Source organism: Barbus barbus, assembly GCF_936440315.1.
Source record: "Barbus barbus genome assembly, chromosome: 18".
NCBI lineage: Eukaryota > Metazoa > Chordata > Actinopteri > Cypriniformes > Cyprinidae > Barbus > Barbus barbus.
Genome location: NC_136746.1, coordinates 12,856,912 through 12,875,513, shown reverse-complemented (window position 1 = coordinate 12,875,513; position 18,602 = coordinate 12,856,912). Strand labels below are relative to the sequence as shown.

Sequence of the window (18,602 nt, the reverse complement as noted above, 5' to 3'; positions counted from 1 at the left end):
CGGTTCTTTTGAACAGTTCGTTTCAAATAATCGATTCAAAACGCTTTTTCATGCCGTATTAGTTTTGGAAAACACATTAATGCGCATATTCTGTAATAGCGGTGTTTATTTTAATTTCATGTGTTCCAGCTGAGTTTGTTGCAACCATTCAGCTCATAAAAAAATAGCAATTAAGTAGCTAAATAGTAATTGCATTCACATTAAACAATACAAAATTGACTTTTATCAGCTAATTGAGTTTACTAATCTATTCTTTGTTTGTTTTCAGTCGAACATAATGTACAAAAGAGTCGGTTTTCGGTTCAAGTCAGTTGTTGATTCTAGACCAGTTTGGACCGACTCAGTCAGATTGCTTAATGAATCATTCAGACAGGTTTTGTGAACCGATTCAACCGGTTCATTTAAAAGATTCGAGTCAAACGGACATAGCTAGTGTAAATGTTAATGCACCACTGCTCTACACATAGCAGCACATCATGAGCAGAAAGTTAGGGAAGTTTAAGTATTTTGAATGTGAGACTTACCCAGAATCATAATGCACTGTATATTTTGACATTTAAGGTTGCAGTAATACGTTGCTCATTTATAATCAGACGCTAATCAGACAGTGACATCCTGCTGCATTAAATGAATCTGATCAACTCCTCATGTCTGCTGCTTCTACGATCAGTTTCACGCAATATAACGGTGTATCGGAGCAATATACACCCACTTATCTCGCGTCTTTACACTGAGGTAGGATCGACTTAATACTCATTCTACACTCTATAATGCTCAGTGTTGTTCCATGTATTTTGAATAAACTGCAAGATACGATGTTACTTACTATAGTGCAAATACAGACTTGGAAAGGACTAAACTAGCAGCAGACTCTGAACCTGAATGCGAATTGGAAATAGATCTGCATCATAATACAATGTCAGTTGACGTTACAGATGTTAAAGCATGCATTCAAAGATTTTAAGAATTAATCAACATTAATCAATATCAAGAAATTAAAGTTATATATACATATGAAATATATATGACTGTATGCAAGCAATTTAATTATATGCAAAGATTACTATATATATATATATATATATATATATATATATGTGTGTGTGTGTGTGTGTGTGTGTGTGTATATATGGATCTCTGATGAAACTCACTGATCCTCTCAGACTACAGCTGAGCTGTCTAAAGCCCAACTACAGAAACTTCGAGATCAAGAGCAGCGTTTCAAAAGAAGATTGCATTCGGTTCATAGGAAGTTTGCAGATATACCACAAAATTCGGAGGTAAGCAACTGTAGTTGTGCAAATTGTGTGTAATACATAATTGATAGAAATTATAAATCAGTCTTCATTCCCTCAACATTTTCTCAAGTTCCAGGGACAGCATCATGTATACTGTGAATATGGCAAAGGGATTTACAGATCGACCCTGGGACACGGTAACAGACATTAAAAAGAAACCATTTCAGTAAACACATTTTATTTAGTCACAATTAGAAACAAAGCAATGTTTGGATACAGATGAGCAGGAGATGTTGGAGGTGTTCAATGCAGATTGGGGAGGAGATGGATATGGAACCATCCAGAGGGTCAGACTCTCTCCCTCAGAGACCTTGCTGGCCGTCACTGTAAAGAAAGACCACCATGAGGAGACCAGATGCGTGTTGGTTCATTTAGGTGGTCTCATCCTTCGTCAAAAGGCCCTGTTGGTTTTACATAATGTGCTCAGCTTTGGTAAGATCTACTATAATTGAAACTTTCTTGACAAAGAAATGTTCTTTTCCTCCTCAAATGTCTTCTCTCTGTGCAGAATGGGCCACAGATGACATCCTCTTCTACAGCACACAGGAGACTCTTCGGTGCCTACGTGTTTTCCGTATTCATCTCAGTGATTCTGGTGTCCAAAACACCCTTGTTTATGAAGAAAAGGATCCAGAGTAAGTGTCTAAATGCTGGTGAAGAGTGCTTTTGGCCAGCATTGATGTGTTCTTCTGCCCGTTCCTCAGGTTCTTTGTGGAGGTTAGTTGTTCCAGAGACCAGAGGCTGGTGACCATTAACTGCAGCAGTAAGATCAGCTCTGAGGTGTGGTTTGTTGACAGCAAGACTCCTCTCTCATCCCCCACCCTCATCCAGTCCCGTCAGCCTGGACTGCTTTACCACGTGGAGCACTCGGACAACTACCTGTTCATTCTGGCTAACACTGGAGCAAACCAGGAGTATCAGGTAAGTGTATCAGTATCAGACTTAAGCAGTATTGTTCAGAACTAAATTATAACTATGCGTGTCTTTTTTTTTCTTTCTCTAATCTCCAGCTGCTAAGGGCACCTTTAGCCTCTCCATCCATGCCACACTGGGTGCCATTGTTCAGTGCTGTTCCAGGAACAGTCATTAAAGATATGGAGCTGCTTCAGGATCTCTGTGTGTTCACAGTGAAAGACTCACAGTGTCGACTTCAGATCCAGACTCTTTCCACACAAGAGCCCTATCAGTTAAATACTCACAAGGTGTGAACAAGAATCACAAATTCACATACACAACAGCCTAGAGTGTGTGTTTATAATGATGCTGAGTTAAAGAGACATGTTTTATTTAGATTTTAGGTGTGTTTTACTGGATATATGACAATTTAATTGATACATTTGTTCTTATGGCAATGATGCATATATACACCACCATTTAAAGTGTTTGGGTATTAAATTGATTGAAAGTGAAAGTAAAAACAGTAATACTGTTACAAAAGATTTCCGTTTTAAATAAATACTATTCTTTTGAACTTTCTATTTATCAAAGAATTTCAAAAATGTTAAGCAACACAATTGCTTTCAACATAGATAATGATAAGAAATGTTTCTTGAGCACCAAATCAGTACATCAGAATTCATTTTTGAAAGATCATTTGACATTGAAGATTGGATGCTTAATAAAGCTGAAAAGTGAGCTTTGCCATTAGCGGGAATTACATTTTATAATATATGAAAACAGACAACTTATTTTACTTTGTAATATTTCACAATATTATTTTTTTAGTGTATTTTTATCAACTAAATGCAGCCATGGTGAGCACAAGACACTTCTTTAAAAAAAAAAAAAAAAATCTTACCAACCCTGTATTTTTTAATTATAGCGTATAATAATATTTATTTTGAAATTAACCCCTTATTAATTTGACATACAGCATATAATTTGAAAGACCTAGAATATCTTTGAACCTTGATACCTATACTATAAAGTAAGCATGTACTTTTAGTTAGTTATCTGATATAGTTTCTTTTTGCATTCTTTTTCTTAGAAACCATGATTCTATATATGTTATCAAGTTTAAATGTTGCTTATAATAATTTTTCACAGTGAAAGTGCCATGAAGTATAAGCCTTAAACTTGTATGTCCAATCTCATTTAAAGGACCTTGGGCTGTCTCAGACTATATTATCCTGGTCTATGACCATGGTCCAAAGATGGGATCCAAAATAACACTGTTTTGTTCTTAGCTTCCTCACTGGGCCTGTGATTTATCAGCGCAGCGTGTTGGAACTGTGGACAGAGGGTCATTTGGTTTCCTCCTGTCCTCCCCAGTGCACCCACCTGTACACTACCTCTATTCCTCCAGAGAACAAAATCTCTCCGTAACAGAGGGCAACACCAAATACATGGATGAGTTTAACACAACACGCCTGCAGGCAGCCAGTCAGGTATGAGTCATTTATATGTGAGAAGTCTTAAAAGTACACTGGAACAAAACGCAGCCCATGTGCTTGTAAAAAGCCATAATATCACAATGTCTGTGTTTTTAGGATTGTACAATGGTGCCTTTGACTCTCCTCCACATGCCAGCATTATCTGAGCTGCATAAGGCTCCACTGCTCCTGCATTTATATGGAGCATATGGTGTTGATCTCAATATGGCCTTCAGTCCTGAGAAGAGACTGCTGCTGGAGGACGGCTGGGCTCTGGCCTACTGCCACGTCAGGTACTGAACTATAACGCCAATCATGTTTTTTTATAGGTACATTACCGTTCAAAAGGTTGGGATCAGTAAGACTTAATATTTGAAATGAATCTCTTATGCTCACCAAGACTGCATTTATTTGATCAAAAATACAGTAAAAACACAAATATTGTGAAATATTACAGTTTAGAAGAACTGCTGTCTAGTTTGATATAATTTATAACAGTTATGTGATTGCAAAGCTGAATTTTCAGTGTCTTCAGTGTCACATGATCCTTCAGAAATCATTCTAATATGCTGCTCATTTCATCTTATTCTTATTATTACTATTAATATGCTGCTTTATATTTTTGTGGAAACGTGATACATTTTGTCAGGATTATTTGATAAATAGAAAGTTCAAAAGACAAGCATTTATTTTAAATAGATCTTTTGTAACATTATAGATGTCTTTTCTGTTACTTTTGACCAATCTAATGCATCTTTGCTGAATAAATGTATTAATATATTTGTTTTTAAATCTTACTGACTCAAAATTGTGAACAGTAGTGAATGCTGAAATACTTGGGATTTGTAGTCCTTGAGTATTAATACCAAAATAAGCCATTGGAAATGCATTTTTATTGTGTGTTTGTGATGGGGCAGGGGTGGTGGTGAGTGTGGTCTAGCGTGGCATCGAGCGGGTTCTATGCTACAGAAGCGGAGAGGAGTGGAAGATCTTGCTGCTTGCATTCAGACTCTTCATCACTTGGGAGTATCTCACCCTTCTCTTACTGCCCTCACTGCTCGCAGTGCTGGAGCGGTCCTAGCGGGGGCGCTGTGCAATCATAACCCACAGCTTCTTAGAGCTGTGATTCTACAGGTGGATCATTAGTACATCGAGTAAACATTCCCTGAGCCTCATTGTCATAGTTATATGAAGTTGTAATTCTCTGCAGGCACCTTTTCTGGATGTTCTTGGCACAATGCAAGACACTTCCCTGCCGCTTACTGTAGAGGAGAGAGGGGAGTGGGGAGACCCCCGTATACGAGAACACCGGGACAACATTGCCTCTTACTGTCCCTGTCACAACATTATACCTCAGGTAAATCATTCAGATGTCACTTCCACTACAGTAAAAAATGTTGGGCTTAGTATGACTTTTTTTTCAAAACCATTAAAAAACCGTACCTACCCCAACTTTAGTTTAAGTAGTAGCAGTGTGTGTCTCATCATTCAGGAGTCAATAACTTTCTTCTTTCTTTTTTTCAAGCTTTACCCTTCCATGCTGATCACTGCATACTCAGAGGACCGTAGAGTTCCTTTATCTGGGGTTATGAAGTATGTGGAAAGACTAAAGAAGGCCATCCAAATGTATACCACTCAGGTCGGTGTTAACGGTGAGTGTAGGCTCTAGTCGGCCTTTTTAAACATCTTTGCACTTCTCAATAAACAACAATACTTTGCATAGGTCATGGGTCATACTTTGCATAGATTTTTCTTTTATGCCAAAAATCACAAATAAGATAATTTTCCATGAAGATATTTTGTAAATTTCCTACCGTAAATATATCAAAACTTACTTTTTCATTTGCAATATGCATTGCTAAGAACTTTATTTGGACGACTTTAAAGGCAACTATCTCAATATTTCGATTTTTTTTGCACCCTCAGATTCCAATTTTCAAATAGTTGTATTTCAGCCAAATAGTATCCTATCTTAATAAACCATACATCAATGGGAAGCCTATTTATTCAGCTTTCTGATGCTGTATAAATGTCAATTTAAAAAAAATTTACCCTTATGACTGGTTTTGTGGTCCAGGGTAACATATGTGATAATAATGAATTTTTCAAACAATTCTCCCATCAACTTAACAGAATAAAGATAGATAGATAGATAGATAGATAGATAGATAGATAGATAGATAGATAGATAGACTCATTAGCCCATAAAGTGAATGATATTATCAAAACATTACAGCTGCGGTATTAAAATCTACTTCTAAATCAAGTGAAGTATAATGGAAATGAACTTGGAGGTTACTGGCTGTAATCCCAGCTCTCAAATAAACCCCCTGGGCTTAAGAGAAACACCTATACTCTCTCCTCAGGAGAGAAGAGCACTGATCTGGAAACAGGTGATGTCACCTTGTGCGTGAGCTACTCCCTGAGAGACGCTGTCAGCACATCTTAGTCCAGACCCCCTCCGTCAGACTTCCTCTCCATCTGTGTGCCATTAATTATCTTTATTATACACACACACACCTTCGCTAACACCCCACACACATACACAAAGCAAAAAAAATAAAGTTCCTCTAATCTCTCCCATTCCTAGTTAAAACACTGATCACACATGCTGCCAGCTCAGACGATTAACATGTTTATGAGATAGTCTATCAGGCAAGGAGATAAGGAACAATACACTGGGCTGTGCCAAGGTCAGGAGAAGGCTTGTGAAACATGCAGCCCAGAGAAAGAGCGGGATGGAGAGAGACACCGGCGGCCGCACTGCAGATAAGAGGCAGATGACAGAGTTTTAAGGATTAGACATGTGATTTTTACACTCAGCTTCACTTCAGAGAGATCCCATCACCGTGGGGAAATAAGGCAGCCAGGCAAAGGAGTGGGCCAAGTCCACCTCCATGGCAGCCTCTCATCATCCACTCTGTTTCAAGAGCGTTGACTTTAAAGTGCTGGATGTGATGCCCAGGTGTTGTGATGGAGAGCCAGTGTGCCGGATTACGCATGGATATTGTCAGTCTAGTCTTATATATTCAGTGCCTTTGGCCTCATGACAAACATGAACTAGTGTACTTCAATTTCGTTATTTATCTACCATATTCACGGTTCCCCAAGAGCCATTTTTGGCTTCTCACATTTATTTAAAGGTGCTTTAGTAACTTTTTCCAACACCAGTGTTGTTAACTAAAATTATACAAATCATTTTTGTTAACTGAAAATATTAGATAAAATATTGAAATGAAAATCAGTAATGTTGCCTAGGGAACTAACTGAAATTAGTACTAGAATTACAAAAAAATAAACTGAAGGTAAATAGAAACAAGTTTTTTTTTTAAAAAATCAATGTCTAATAACAAAACGTTCGGTTTAAAAATACATGTTAACCTGTGCCTCTTTAATTGACATGTTCAACCAGCAGCACATTTCCCAGCTGTCATTCTGGACCTGAAGCCAGGAGGGGATCACTTTGGCCCTGAGGATTTTCGTCTGTCCTTGAATGAGGTACATAAACACGCTATTATATTAATACCGCACCATATCAGAACGAATATAACACTTCATCACGCTGGCTATTAGCTTTGGATTAATCATTAAGGTTGTTATTATAGAAACTTTGATCATGTAAAAGTGCATTTTAGCATTATAGAGAGAGCATTATTTTTTCCTGTAACAATCTCTTTCTCTCACAGTTTGGTGTCACACATTAACTTATGCTGTTAGTGAGACTTAACAGCTTATGTTTACAGCTTTATGTCATGGGTGATTTTTTTTTTTTTTTTCTCTCTCTCTCACAGAGTGCCCGACAGTTAGCCTTTCTTTACACAGAACTTGGACTAGACCACCCAAAAACTCGACGGAGACAAAAAGAAAAGTCAAATAATCTGACTGGCAAGTCTCATAAACCATGAAACTAAATTGTATGTGTAGATGTGTGAGTGAAAAACCACCAGACAAAAAGTTTTTCAGATTTTTAATAAACCAAACATTTATTTTGTTACATGGATGCTAGTTATTTCAGTTTGAATAAAAGTTAATCTGACAAAAAACATTGCCAGTCAACTTGCCGGTTCACACTGAACACAAACGATCCAGATTTTCACAATAATATGGAGTGAGATTTTGGACCAATGAGATTTCTAAGTGGGCAAAACTAGCCAGCATGACACCACCAAAATAAAACAGATAGCCTTTATCGTTTGTCACTGTGTCTCTCAAGACACGTCTTCTAGAAAGTATCTTCAACACTTGTACAGAATATCTAGTGCAGACAAGTAGCAGGCTTTCTCAGAAACATAGCACTCAGATGCATGATTGGGGTGAAAGCGTTGATTGGTGGAATATTCCAGAAGCAGTCCTTGCCCGTGAGATGTTGGAATTCTGGATTTAGAGAAAGTCTTTTGACTTATTGGCACTGTACTTAAATGCACAGTAAGAGTATCTGGCAACTCACTAACTGAAGACAAGTCTGTTGCAGTATCCTTGCCAAAGTTCAGAACCACCAGGAAGGCTTTGTTGAGCCCGTCCAGCTCACGCAAATAAGCAAATACGTTGACATCGCTCCAGACGAAGCAGAACCATCCTCGGGACAGGACCAACTCAACCCCTCTGAGCAAACTCAGAGCACGATACTGTGAAATGGTGGAGTATGTATCAGCCTGCTGAAGCTGGAGAGAACAATATGAGCTGGATTAGAGGTTTCCCTGCTTTAACACACGCTTTCTCACCAGCAGTCTGAATCAACGTACCTCCACATTGACAGTGCTGTAGTCTGGAGCGATGTCTAGCCATGTGCCATTTTCACTATCACTAAAACCAGCATTGAGCTTATCATCCCACTGCATTGGTGTTCGCTGCGGGTCCCGACTGTTGCTCTAGAATTTAAAATAAAATAAAATGCATTAAGTTGATCAAAACTGATAGGGAATATATTTGGAATGTTGACTTCTATTTTTTTTTTTTATTATAAAAAGCTTTTGTTTACAATGTGTGTATATTATGTATATACACATATATATATGCATGTGTTTGTATATATATATATATATATATAAGAAAAAAATTGTTTACATGATCAATATATTTATATATAAAATAAGAACAATTATATACATGTAAATATTTTCTAAATATTTACTGTGTGTATTTATATATATATACATAAATTAACTGAATAGATTAATCATTTGACAGCACTAAATATCATATTTACAGTAAATATATTTTATATAATAAACAGTATAACTGTATAAAAATGCAACATTTTACTGTGTTAAATGTAACTATTACTTTAAAAAAAAAAAACTTTCTCTTACTGGATCATGCTGTCCAAAAGGATCCTGAATTACAGATACATTTACGTTCACCATGCCAATCTCTTCTCCATAGTATGTTGTTGGAGTTCCAGGCAGTGTTAACAACAGCATGTTTATAGCACGTACATATTCCCTACCAGCACTTGAGCCTATACGTGGTTTGTCATGGTTTCCCACCTATAAACATACACAAACATATTTTGTGCATGTGACAAACTCAACGTGTATGCAATGTTTTACATTTTAAAATCAGTTTGACCATCCAAAGGCAAACTATTTTAGCTTTAAATATTTGATGTGATCTTATTCTTAATGAACAGATAGATAACTGGTCACTCACCACCCAGTTTGGCCATTTTCCCTTTGGCATGTTTGACATCCATAAATGAACCAAGCGTTTGGCTTGATTTCCTGTCAGATCATCAGGAAGGTACAGGAGATAGAAGTTAAAGGGGAAGTCGCTTTCAGTGACATAGCTTGTGCCATAGTACCTCATGGTTTTATCTATTTCTTCATAATCATAACACTCTATCACCATGAACCTGATTGGTAAGAGGGGGAAAAAAAGCCATTTACAAGAGAGAAACAAAACATATTGCTGAAGAAGAGGAAGAAGTGAGGATACCTGTAGTGGCCGGGCTCTCTGCTGTAGGCATCCAGCTCTATCCTCCAGTTTGTCAGGATCTCATGTAAGCCCTGTTGTGTATAGGTGTAGTCATGGTACAGCTCAAACTCTGTGTCCACAGTCGACTGAAGGACACAAAAGAGGAAATAAAGAGAAGAACACTGCTGTTAGTCACACTGCTCACATCAACATGTGTAGCACTAAAGCAAGCAACAAGTTTATTACTAAATATGGTATACACTAGTTTTTTGGGGTTTTCTAATGAATGAGTGAATGGAGTTAATACTTTTTAGCAAAGACATTAAATTGACCAGTGTCAGTAAAGCATTTATGAAGGCAAAACATTTATTTTGATTAAATGCTGTTATTTTGAACATTCTAATTATTAAAGTATACACACAAATATTAAGCAGCACAACTGTTTAACATTGATGATAATAAAGAGTTTCTTGAGCAGTAAATGGGCATATTAGAATGATTTCTGAAAGATCATGTGACTCTGAAGACAGCATCAGCTTTGCCATCACGGAATAAATTACATTTCACAATATAACAAAATAGAAAACAGTTATTTAAAATTGTAATGTAATTTCACAATATTGCTTTTTTACTATATTTTTGATTAAATAAATGAGCCTAAGAGTGTTGCACTAGTGTATTTTAACCCGTTCCTCAGCAAACAAGAAAAATTGTGTTATGTACTTTCAGTGAAAGTCAATGGGGTAAGGAAAGGCATTGTACATTTAGAAAACAAATGAATAAAATCTTTGTCTGCTGAATAAAAAAAGGAAAAGAAATAAAGGAAAAATTCAAACTGGTATTATATGCTGGTAAAGCATTACCAGATTTCCATCTACCTAGTCCAGCAGTCATTCCACTAAAGAAACAATTAAAGGGCAAGGATAACATGTACTGCTGAAAAAACTGATATGTTTGTAAGAAATATTTAATGATTTTACAGAAATACAAGCAACACATTTCTGCTTTTAAGCCTGAAATGTCTTGCCCCATAGACTTCCATTGTAAGAACATTAAATGCAAATTTTATGTGTTCTCACAAACCGATGAGATAGGATGAATGAAAATGATTTCCTATGGTAATCAACATGTCACAGATGATATATTTTAACTTGTTCTGAAGCCGGAACATTCCTCCAAGTTAATAAGTCCGTTAGGACCAAAAAGACAGGCCAGGACCATCGAGTCATTCAGCGGCCTTCCCTAGACCTTCAATGCCTTTGAAATCGTCTGGAATTAGGATAATGGGAATGACTTGCCAGTAAATCCAGAGAAGTATGCACTAGTAATCCTTAAATGACATTGTGAGAACAAAGAACAGTAATATGACTTCCTTCTGAATGAATTCAAAGAACATTTGACTCTAGCAGATGAATTGCTTCAATAAATAAGTGTGTAAACAATGTGTGCATTTTCATATGGTTATACAGGATAGGTCATAGTTGGGCTTACTGGATCTTGGTCAGGGTCAACCTGGGGTTCATTTCTCAAATGTGTGGCCTCAAGCATGTGTTTCACAGCATCCATGCGGAACCCATCCACCCCCTTCTTCAGCCAGAAATGGATTACGTCCTATTAGACAGATGTGGAACAAAGATCAAAGAGGGTCCAGGTTTGTAGTGAAACATGATATGACATGGTGGATCTGCATAAACAGCCTTTTTGTTAAAGAGCTTAAAGGCTAACTAATATGAACAGAATTCACTTTTTCTACATTACATTTAGTCATTTAGCAGACGCTTTTATCCAAAGCGACTTACAGATGAGGACAATAGAAGCAATCAAAACCAACAAATGAGAAACAACATGCAAGTGCTATGACAAGTCTCGGTTAGCCTAGTGTAGTACACGTAGCACATAGTTGTTGTTTTTGTTTTTGTTTTTAAAGAAACAAGTAGATAGAATAGAAAAAAGAAAGCTAGTGTTAGTTTTTCAAGAAAAGCAAGCAGTTAGAAAGTAAATATGCAATTGATATAGGGTCAAGTGTGTGTGTTTCTTTTTTCTTTTAATAAAAAGAAGACATAGATAAAATAGAATTAGAATAGAGAGTGCTAGAGTTAAAGCAGTGCTTCCCAAATCTGTCCTGGAGGACCCCCTGCCCTGGCTAAGGATTCAGCTGCCCAGATTGAGTTGGGAAGGTTTTTCCACCAGGTGGGAACAGTTAATGAAAAAGTCTGTGAAAGTGCCTCTTTGGGATGGCACAATACCGTGTCGTTCACTTGCAGAATACAAGCTTCTAGAGGGCACATAGGTCTGAAGTACTGAATTTAGGTAAAGGGTGCTTTTTCTCAAATTTATACATGCTATTTTACTCATCCTGTGTAAATGAAATACAAAACAGTCTGTTTCTTTCTGTAAACGCATATCTTAGCAGTTTCAAAGCAGTTACTCTATTACCAGTGGCAGAATAAGACACTTTAACCAGCCAAGAAACTCATAGCTCTTTGTAGTGTTTAAATAGGTGGTAGCTGCAAGCTTAGGTGGTCTAAAGCCCCCTTACATAATTAATTCATTCAGACATAGTCGCCCATTTTCTTAATACTCTCACATTCCCAAAGCAACATTCAAACATTCATTCCAAAATTCACATTCATTATACATCCACTCAAAAAACAAAAAAAAATTACAGTTTCAATGAATTTTAATTTCAAATGAATGTGCTAACTCTATACTTTACCATAGCTATTTATTTCTTCATTTTTTTTTCCCCACAGTAATGAAAAAGCTGGAAATACGAAGGAATTGTGATTTCCAGGCCTGGAAAAGTCATGCAAATTAACAAAATCCTAAAAAGTCATGGGAAATAATTTTGGAATTAAGCTCAAGCTCAAACATTTAATTGGTTACAATAAAAAAACATGACAATTGCATTAATCAAGCGAGCTTGTACTGCTATTGCACCCGGTGTAAAATTCTGCATAATATTCACAGCCAAGCCGATGTCTGCAAGCTTACCGTCATCTCCTCTATGACTCGAGGGTTACGGTAGTTCAGGTCTGGCTGTTCCTTGAGGAACTGATGGAAATAGCACTGTTGTCGCACCTCATCATACTCCCAGGTGGAATTCCCGAAGACACTCACCTGACAAATCAAACAATATGACACTATAGTCAGCCACTGAGGTTTATAACAAGTTTCATTCACTAATAAATACAAAATGCGGTGTATAACAATATGGAATGGAATATAGCAGATGAGCATTCTAGATAGCACTGATTGTCGAGCCATAAAACTTTAAGATCCAAACACAGCAGCTGTCACTATTCACTGATTTGGACAATCATACCCAGTTGTTTGGAGGTTTGTCTCGTGTGCAGTTAACCCAGATGTAGTAGTCTTTATAGGGCTCTGTACCATTACGGCTAAGTTGGAACCAGATGTGTTTGTCGCTGGTGTGGTTTGGGATGTAATCCATGATCAGCTTTAGACCTGGGCCAAAAAACGATGCTGGTGTCAAACATAGCATTTTATAATGATATGACAATGTAATAATAGTGTTATAACATTGTAAGTTTAATAAAACTTAATTATTACCCCTCACGTTACTCATGAAGCTCATAATATGCTCAAATTCAAACTACAGTCAAAAACACTGCAAAAATGATCACAGTACAGGGTTGTCAATGTGTTACATGTTGCCGGTTGGTGACAATGTTACAGTAAGTGAAATATTTCTTATATAGCATGTCCACCTTTGTCATGCATGCTTGCCAGGAGGTCGTCAAAGTCTTCCATGGTTCCGAAGATGGGATCGATCTGCCTGAAGTCCTCCACATCATATCCAAAGTCTCTCATAGGAGACTTGTAGAAAGGGCTGATCCAGACTGCTTTAATGTTCAGGTACTCGAAATGACTCAGTTTCTCCTCGATTCCTGAAGCCAAACAGTGAATTATAAAACTGCTATCTATAAAGTTTGCACCTTTGATCTGTATACGACATTCAGCAATACAATTCATTTATCTTGATCAAACTAACCTTTATAATGATTTCAATCTTTTAATATCTAAATGTGAACATTTAGAGGGTCTATAAAGTTATTATACATCTCTTGTAAAAGATAAGCTGGTGTTTTGTCTTATCCACAATGTCTGCTTTATGTAGACATGTTTCAAAGTAAAATACTAATCACCCTGTAATGTACAGCTGTAAAATCAGTTTTATGTACTTTATGGCATGTGTGGATGTAATTTTGCCCATTACATAAGAGCAATTAAACAACCTCCTCCTCTTGCTTGAAACAGAATATGCTGCAATACAGAACCATTATGAAGGAAAAACATGGCTTTTGTGTGTCTGTCCAAGCTTTCAATACACTCACTTCTCAAATAACGCTACAGCTGGAGGGAACTCTCGGCTACTGAAAAGAGAATTGTTTTTCAAGGCAGCTTGATACACTACTACTAACTTTTCCCTGTCCTTTTTGTTTTGTTTTCTGTTTTAGGCCAATTTTCTTACATAATGTCTCTGAATTATTTAAAAGTTCCCACACTAGGATATGTGTACGTACATTAGGATTTCTCAAAATGACACAAAAAAATACATGATCCAAACCAGACAGAGGTTCACATATCTCATAAATATATTACACAAGTATTACACAATAATTTACTTTAATTACATCATTTTTATGTAAAAAAAAAAACAAAAAGCCAAATTATGGCTATTCCCAAAAATGTGTTGTATTTTGAGATATGCATCAAGGAAAGGATATTTAATTAATTGAAATTAATATACACATATATTAAAATGTGTTAGAAATGCTATGCATTTGTTAATGCAAATGTTATGCATTATATTATATATTAAAAATGCATTAAATATATTAATTGAAATATATATACACACATGTATGCATATAAAAATGCATATGTATTATGCATTATATATACATATAAGTAAATAACAAAAATATTGCAATAATCTAAAAATTATTAACAATCAGAATTTTTTGTTTGGTAACTGAAAGCTGAAATACAATATTAACATAAGATGAAAATTAGTAATGTTGCCTTGGTAAATAACTGAAATGAGTACTAAAATGACAAACAGAAATAAAAATGAATTCATTTTTTTTAAAAAAAATCTAATAAAAATGACAAAACTCAACATTTAAAAAAATGCAATTAAATGAAAACTTTAATACCAAAATAACACTGTAATACTTCACATGAATTTTGTTTTTTACCCTATTCACCTGTAGTGTTTTACCTTAAGGATCAAAAATTACCTTTGAGATCTCCAACACCGTCAGCATTTGAATCTTTGAATGATCGTGGATAAACCTGATAGACCGGAGACAGCTGCCACCAGCTCATGCATCGAGGTGACAGCGCCACGATCACAATAGTCACGGTAATAAGGGCTAGGGTGCATGCGATGATCAGCCAGAAAATAATCTCTCGAGGTATGCGGTAGCAGGCTTTGCTGGAGTATAACATCAGGACCTCTTTGGGCATCCCAGCATACGGCTTGATCTGAGTGTACTTGTTCTCTTCCGGCCCAGTGACGGACACGCTGGTGGCCTGCTGCTCTCGAGAGCTTGATGCATCAGATGGATCATCATCATCATCCTCACGAAAGGCTGAGTTCTGGATGCCTTCTCTCAGCTCCACCGCATCGATGTTGGTGATTTTGGCTGAACTCATCTTTCCTGCTTCATTCGGTCCCAAGGAACAACACTTGTCAGAGCCGACACAGCAGGAGTCCTGTTAAATAGAGGCATTCACAAGTCCATGGTGCACAACACTGATTCAGTCTCCATCCCTCCCAACACACAATAAAACCCCTCCCAGAGGAATGTGGCAGAGATTAGCAGGACCAAACACACACTGCCTTGGCTACATATTATTGAAAAGTCAGGTAACTCATCTTGGCATCAAACATGCAACAAAGTGAGTTTACAATGTTTTAGTGTTGCTGACAACCGTCTACACAGGATTTTAACACCCCTCTGGATATAACCACAATGTCCTAAACTAATATAGAACACTTTAATTAGCAAACTAAAATCGGGTAGTTAGCCAACTAGCTTTTTCACTTTATGACAAATTGGCTGGCAAACTTTTACATTACAAACATCCCTTTATTTTCCCAGCTGACAGATTTCCCCTGTAATCAGATCTTGACAAGAATTAACTAATTAAGAATCCTGTCCAATTTATAATGTAACTAGTGTAAACTGCAACTTGAGCTTAACATTTTATTGATGTTTATGCATAAAGAAGAGACCTGACCACATTAAATATTTTAAAAATATATTTGAACTAATAACCATCACCAAAAAAAATATAGATTTTTTTTTTTATGCCTAATATACATTATTTTTGGGCAACGTCAAATACAACACACAAAATACTGCAAAATATTGTAATAATCAAGAGATATCATTACAACTAAAAATGTTACTTTTAAAAAATGTTTGCAGTAATTGAAATTAAATTGGTTGAAATAAATATAAATATTCTATGAAAAAAGAGCAATGATTCCTAAATAAAATAAATAATAAAAGCTCTAAACAAATTACTAAAATGCTACACCTTAAATCTAAATGAACTGAAAATAAAAAATAATTAAAAATATGAATAAATACTTAAATAATAATAAGCAAATAATAAAATAAATAAATAATATATATATATATATATATATATATATATATATATATATACACACACACACACACACACACACACAGGTCCTTTTCAAAAAATTAGCATATTGTGATAAAGTTCATTATTTTCTGTAATGTACTGATAAACATTACACTTTCATATATTTTAGATTCATTACAACACAACTGAAGTAGTTCAAGCCTTTTATTGTTTTAATATTGATGATTTTGGCATACAGCTCATGAAAACCCAAAATTCCTATCTCAAAAAATTAGCATATCATGAAAAGGTTCTCTAAACGAGCTATTAACCTAATCATCTGAATCAACTAATTAACTCTAAACACCTGCAAAAGATTCCTGAGGCTTTTAAAAACTCCCAGCCTGGTTCATTACTCAAAACCGCAATCATGGGTAAGACTGCCGACCTGACTGCTGTCCAGAAGGCCATCATTGACACCCTCAAGCAAGAGGGTAAGACACAGAAAGAAATTTCTGTACGAATAGGCTGTTCCCAGAGTGCTGTATCAAGGCACCTCAGTGGGAAGTCTGTGGGAAGGAAAAAGTGTGGCAGAAAACGCAGCACAACGAGAAGAGGTGACCGGACCCTGAGGAAGATTGTGGAGAAGGACCGATTCCAGACCTTGGGGGACCTGCGGAAGCAGTGGACTGAGTCTGGAGTAGAAACATCCAGAGCCACCGTGTACAGGCGTGTGCAGGAAATGGGCTACAGGTGCCGCATTCCCCAGGTCAAGCCACTTTTGAACCAGAAACAGCGGCAGAAGCGCCTGACCTGGGCTACAGAGAAGCAGCACTGGACTGTTGCTCAGTGGTCCAAAGTACTTTTTTCGGATGAAAGCAAATTTTGCATGTCATTCGGAAATCAAGGTGCCAGAGTCTGGAGGAAGACTGGGGAGAGGAAAATGCCAAAATGCCTGAAGTCCAGTGTCAAGTACCCACAGTCAGTGATGGTCTGGGGTGCCATGTCAGCTGCTGGTGTTGGTCCACTGTGTTTTATCAAGGGCAGGGTCAATGCAGCTAGCTATCAGGAGATTTTGGAGCACTTCATGCTTCCATCTGCTGAAAAGCTTTATGGAGATGAAGATTTCATTTTTTAGCACGACCTGGCACCTGCTCACAGTGCCAAAACCACTGGTAAATGGTTTACTGACCATGGTATTACTGTGCTCAATTGGCCTGCCAACTCTCCTGACCTGAACCCCATAGAGAATCTGTGGGATATTGTGAAGAGAAAGTTGAGAGACGCAAGACCCAACACTCTGGATGAGCTTAAGGCCGCTATCGAAGCATCCTGGGCCTCCATAACACCTCAGCAGTGCCACAGGCTGATTGCCTCCATGCCACGCCGCATTGAAGCAGTCATTTCTGCAAAAGGATTCCCGACCAAGTATTGAGTGCATAAATGAACATAATTATTTGAAGGTTGACTTTTTTTGTATTAAAAACACTTTTATTGGTCGGATGAAATATGCTCATTTTTTGAGATAGGAATTTGGGGTTTTCATGAGCTGTATGCCAAAATCATCAATATTAAAACAATAAAAGGCTTGAACTACTTCAGTTGTGTTGTAATGAATCTAAAATATATGAAAGTCTAATGTTTATCAGTACATTACAGAAAATAATGAACTTTATCACAATATGCTAATTTTTTGAAAAGGACCTGTATATATATATATAAAAACTAATCACTGGTGCAATACCATCACAAAAGGTAGTAATAAGTACACTTTGAGGTACTTTATATGTGCCATTTAAAATCAGGTACAATAATATTTGTACTTCAGGGTACTAGCTCAATGACATATAATCTGAACTCTACAAATTTAACAAAATATTAATCCTGTCCAACTTTTAATGTAACCAGTCAACTATTAGTATGTAAACTGCAACTTGATTATATAATTTTATGATATTTTAATTTAAATAAATACCTGTTAATGCAGCTGGTCTTTCTTTTTAAATCACACAATGCATTCGTTGTTACAGGTACAGAACTTTACATCTTTACCATATGTCTGGAACTAAATAAAATCAACAAACAAATAAACCAAAACTTGTTCTGCAATATTAAGAAAAAAAAAAAAAAACAGGCTTTCATGATACCCTAAATATACTATAGCATAACACTCATTATTTGCCATACTGCATTTTTATCCTGTCACATACCGCCCACAGTCTGCTCACTGACCATAGGATGCATATTGCATTGAAAACTTGAAAGCACTTTCTCAATCTGATAAGCACTAATCTAACCTAAAACACATTTTTTTAATCACTTGCCAACAAAGTCATTATAATTTAAAAAACTTTTGCTGGGGTAGAGACCTCAAATATTTGAAATATGC

General features: G+C 36.5%; 2 protein-coding genes across 3 annotated transcripts; one reads left to right on the top strand and one right to left on the bottom strand.

The window, feature by feature from the left end:
• The first annotated feature begins 390 nt into the window (after window positions 1–390).
• prepl (prolyl endopeptidase like) lies at window positions 391–7,707 on the top strand. Of its 2 annotated transcripts, none has more exons than XM_079439979.1 (14): window positions 391–735; window positions 1,164–1,280; window positions 1,369–1,435; window positions 1,518–1,730; window positions 1,807–1,933; window positions 2,003–2,219; window positions 2,309–2,500; window positions 3,485–3,685; window positions 3,788–3,963; window positions 4,588–4,804; window positions 4,881–5,027; window positions 5,196–5,322; window positions 7,086–7,168; window positions 7,462–7,707. In XM_079439979.1, exons 1-14 carry the CDS (start codon window positions 628–630, stop codon window positions 7,573–7,575), a joined length of 2,106 nt encoding a protein of 701 aa, XP_079296105.1. In that variant the 5' UTR covers window positions 391–627; the 3' UTR covers window positions 7,576–7,707. The 2 variants fall into 2 exon arrangements, with proteins under 2 accessions (XP_079296105.1, XP_079296104.1); XM_079439978.1 differs by having other exon boundaries at window positions 7,083–7,168; window positions 7,462–7,663.
• On the bottom strand, window positions 7,623–15,322 carry LOC306884249 (amino acid transporter heavy chain SLC3A1-like). Its single transcript, XM_079439982.1, has 10 exons — window positions 14,851–15,322; window positions 13,315–13,494; window positions 12,909–13,051; window positions 12,578–12,703; window positions 11,075–11,194; window positions 9,605–9,729; window positions 9,320–9,521; window positions 8,980–9,156; window positions 8,413–8,538; window positions 7,623–8,331 (listed from the first exon to the last, which is right to left on the bottom strand). Exons 1-10 carry the CDS (start codon window positions 15,266–15,268, stop codon window positions 7,906–7,908), a joined length of 2,043 nt encoding a protein of 680 aa, XP_079296108.1. The 5' UTR covers window positions 15,269–15,322; the 3' UTR covers window positions 7,623–7,905.
• Between the last annotated feature and the right edge of the window lie 3,280 nt (window positions 15,323–18,602).

Coding starts and splice junctions, on each gene's coding strand:
- prepl (XM_079439978.1), top strand. CDS start 628: ATGAATCTGATCAACTCCTCATGTCTGCTGCTTCTACGATCAGTTTCA. Junction 1,436..1,517: donor CAGATCGACCCTGGGACACG/GTAACAGACATT, acceptor GTTTGGATACAG/ATGAGCAGGAGATGTTGGAG. Junction 1,934..2,002: donor TATGAAGAAAAGGATCCAGA/GTAAGTGTCTAA, acceptor CCCGTTCCTCAG/GTTCTTTGTGGAGGTTAGTT.
- LOC306884249 (XM_079439982.1), bottom strand. CDS start 15,268: ATGAGTTCAGCCAAAATCACCAACATCGATGCGGTGGAGCTGAGAGAA. Junction 12,704..12,908: donor ACAAACCTCCAAACAACTGG/GTATGATTGTCC, acceptor TTGATTTGTCAG/GTGAGTGTCTTCGGGAATTC. Junction 9,730..11,074: donor TTGACCCTGACCAAGATCCA/GTAAGCCCAACT, acceptor TGTGTCCTTCAG/TCGACTGTGGACACAGAGTT.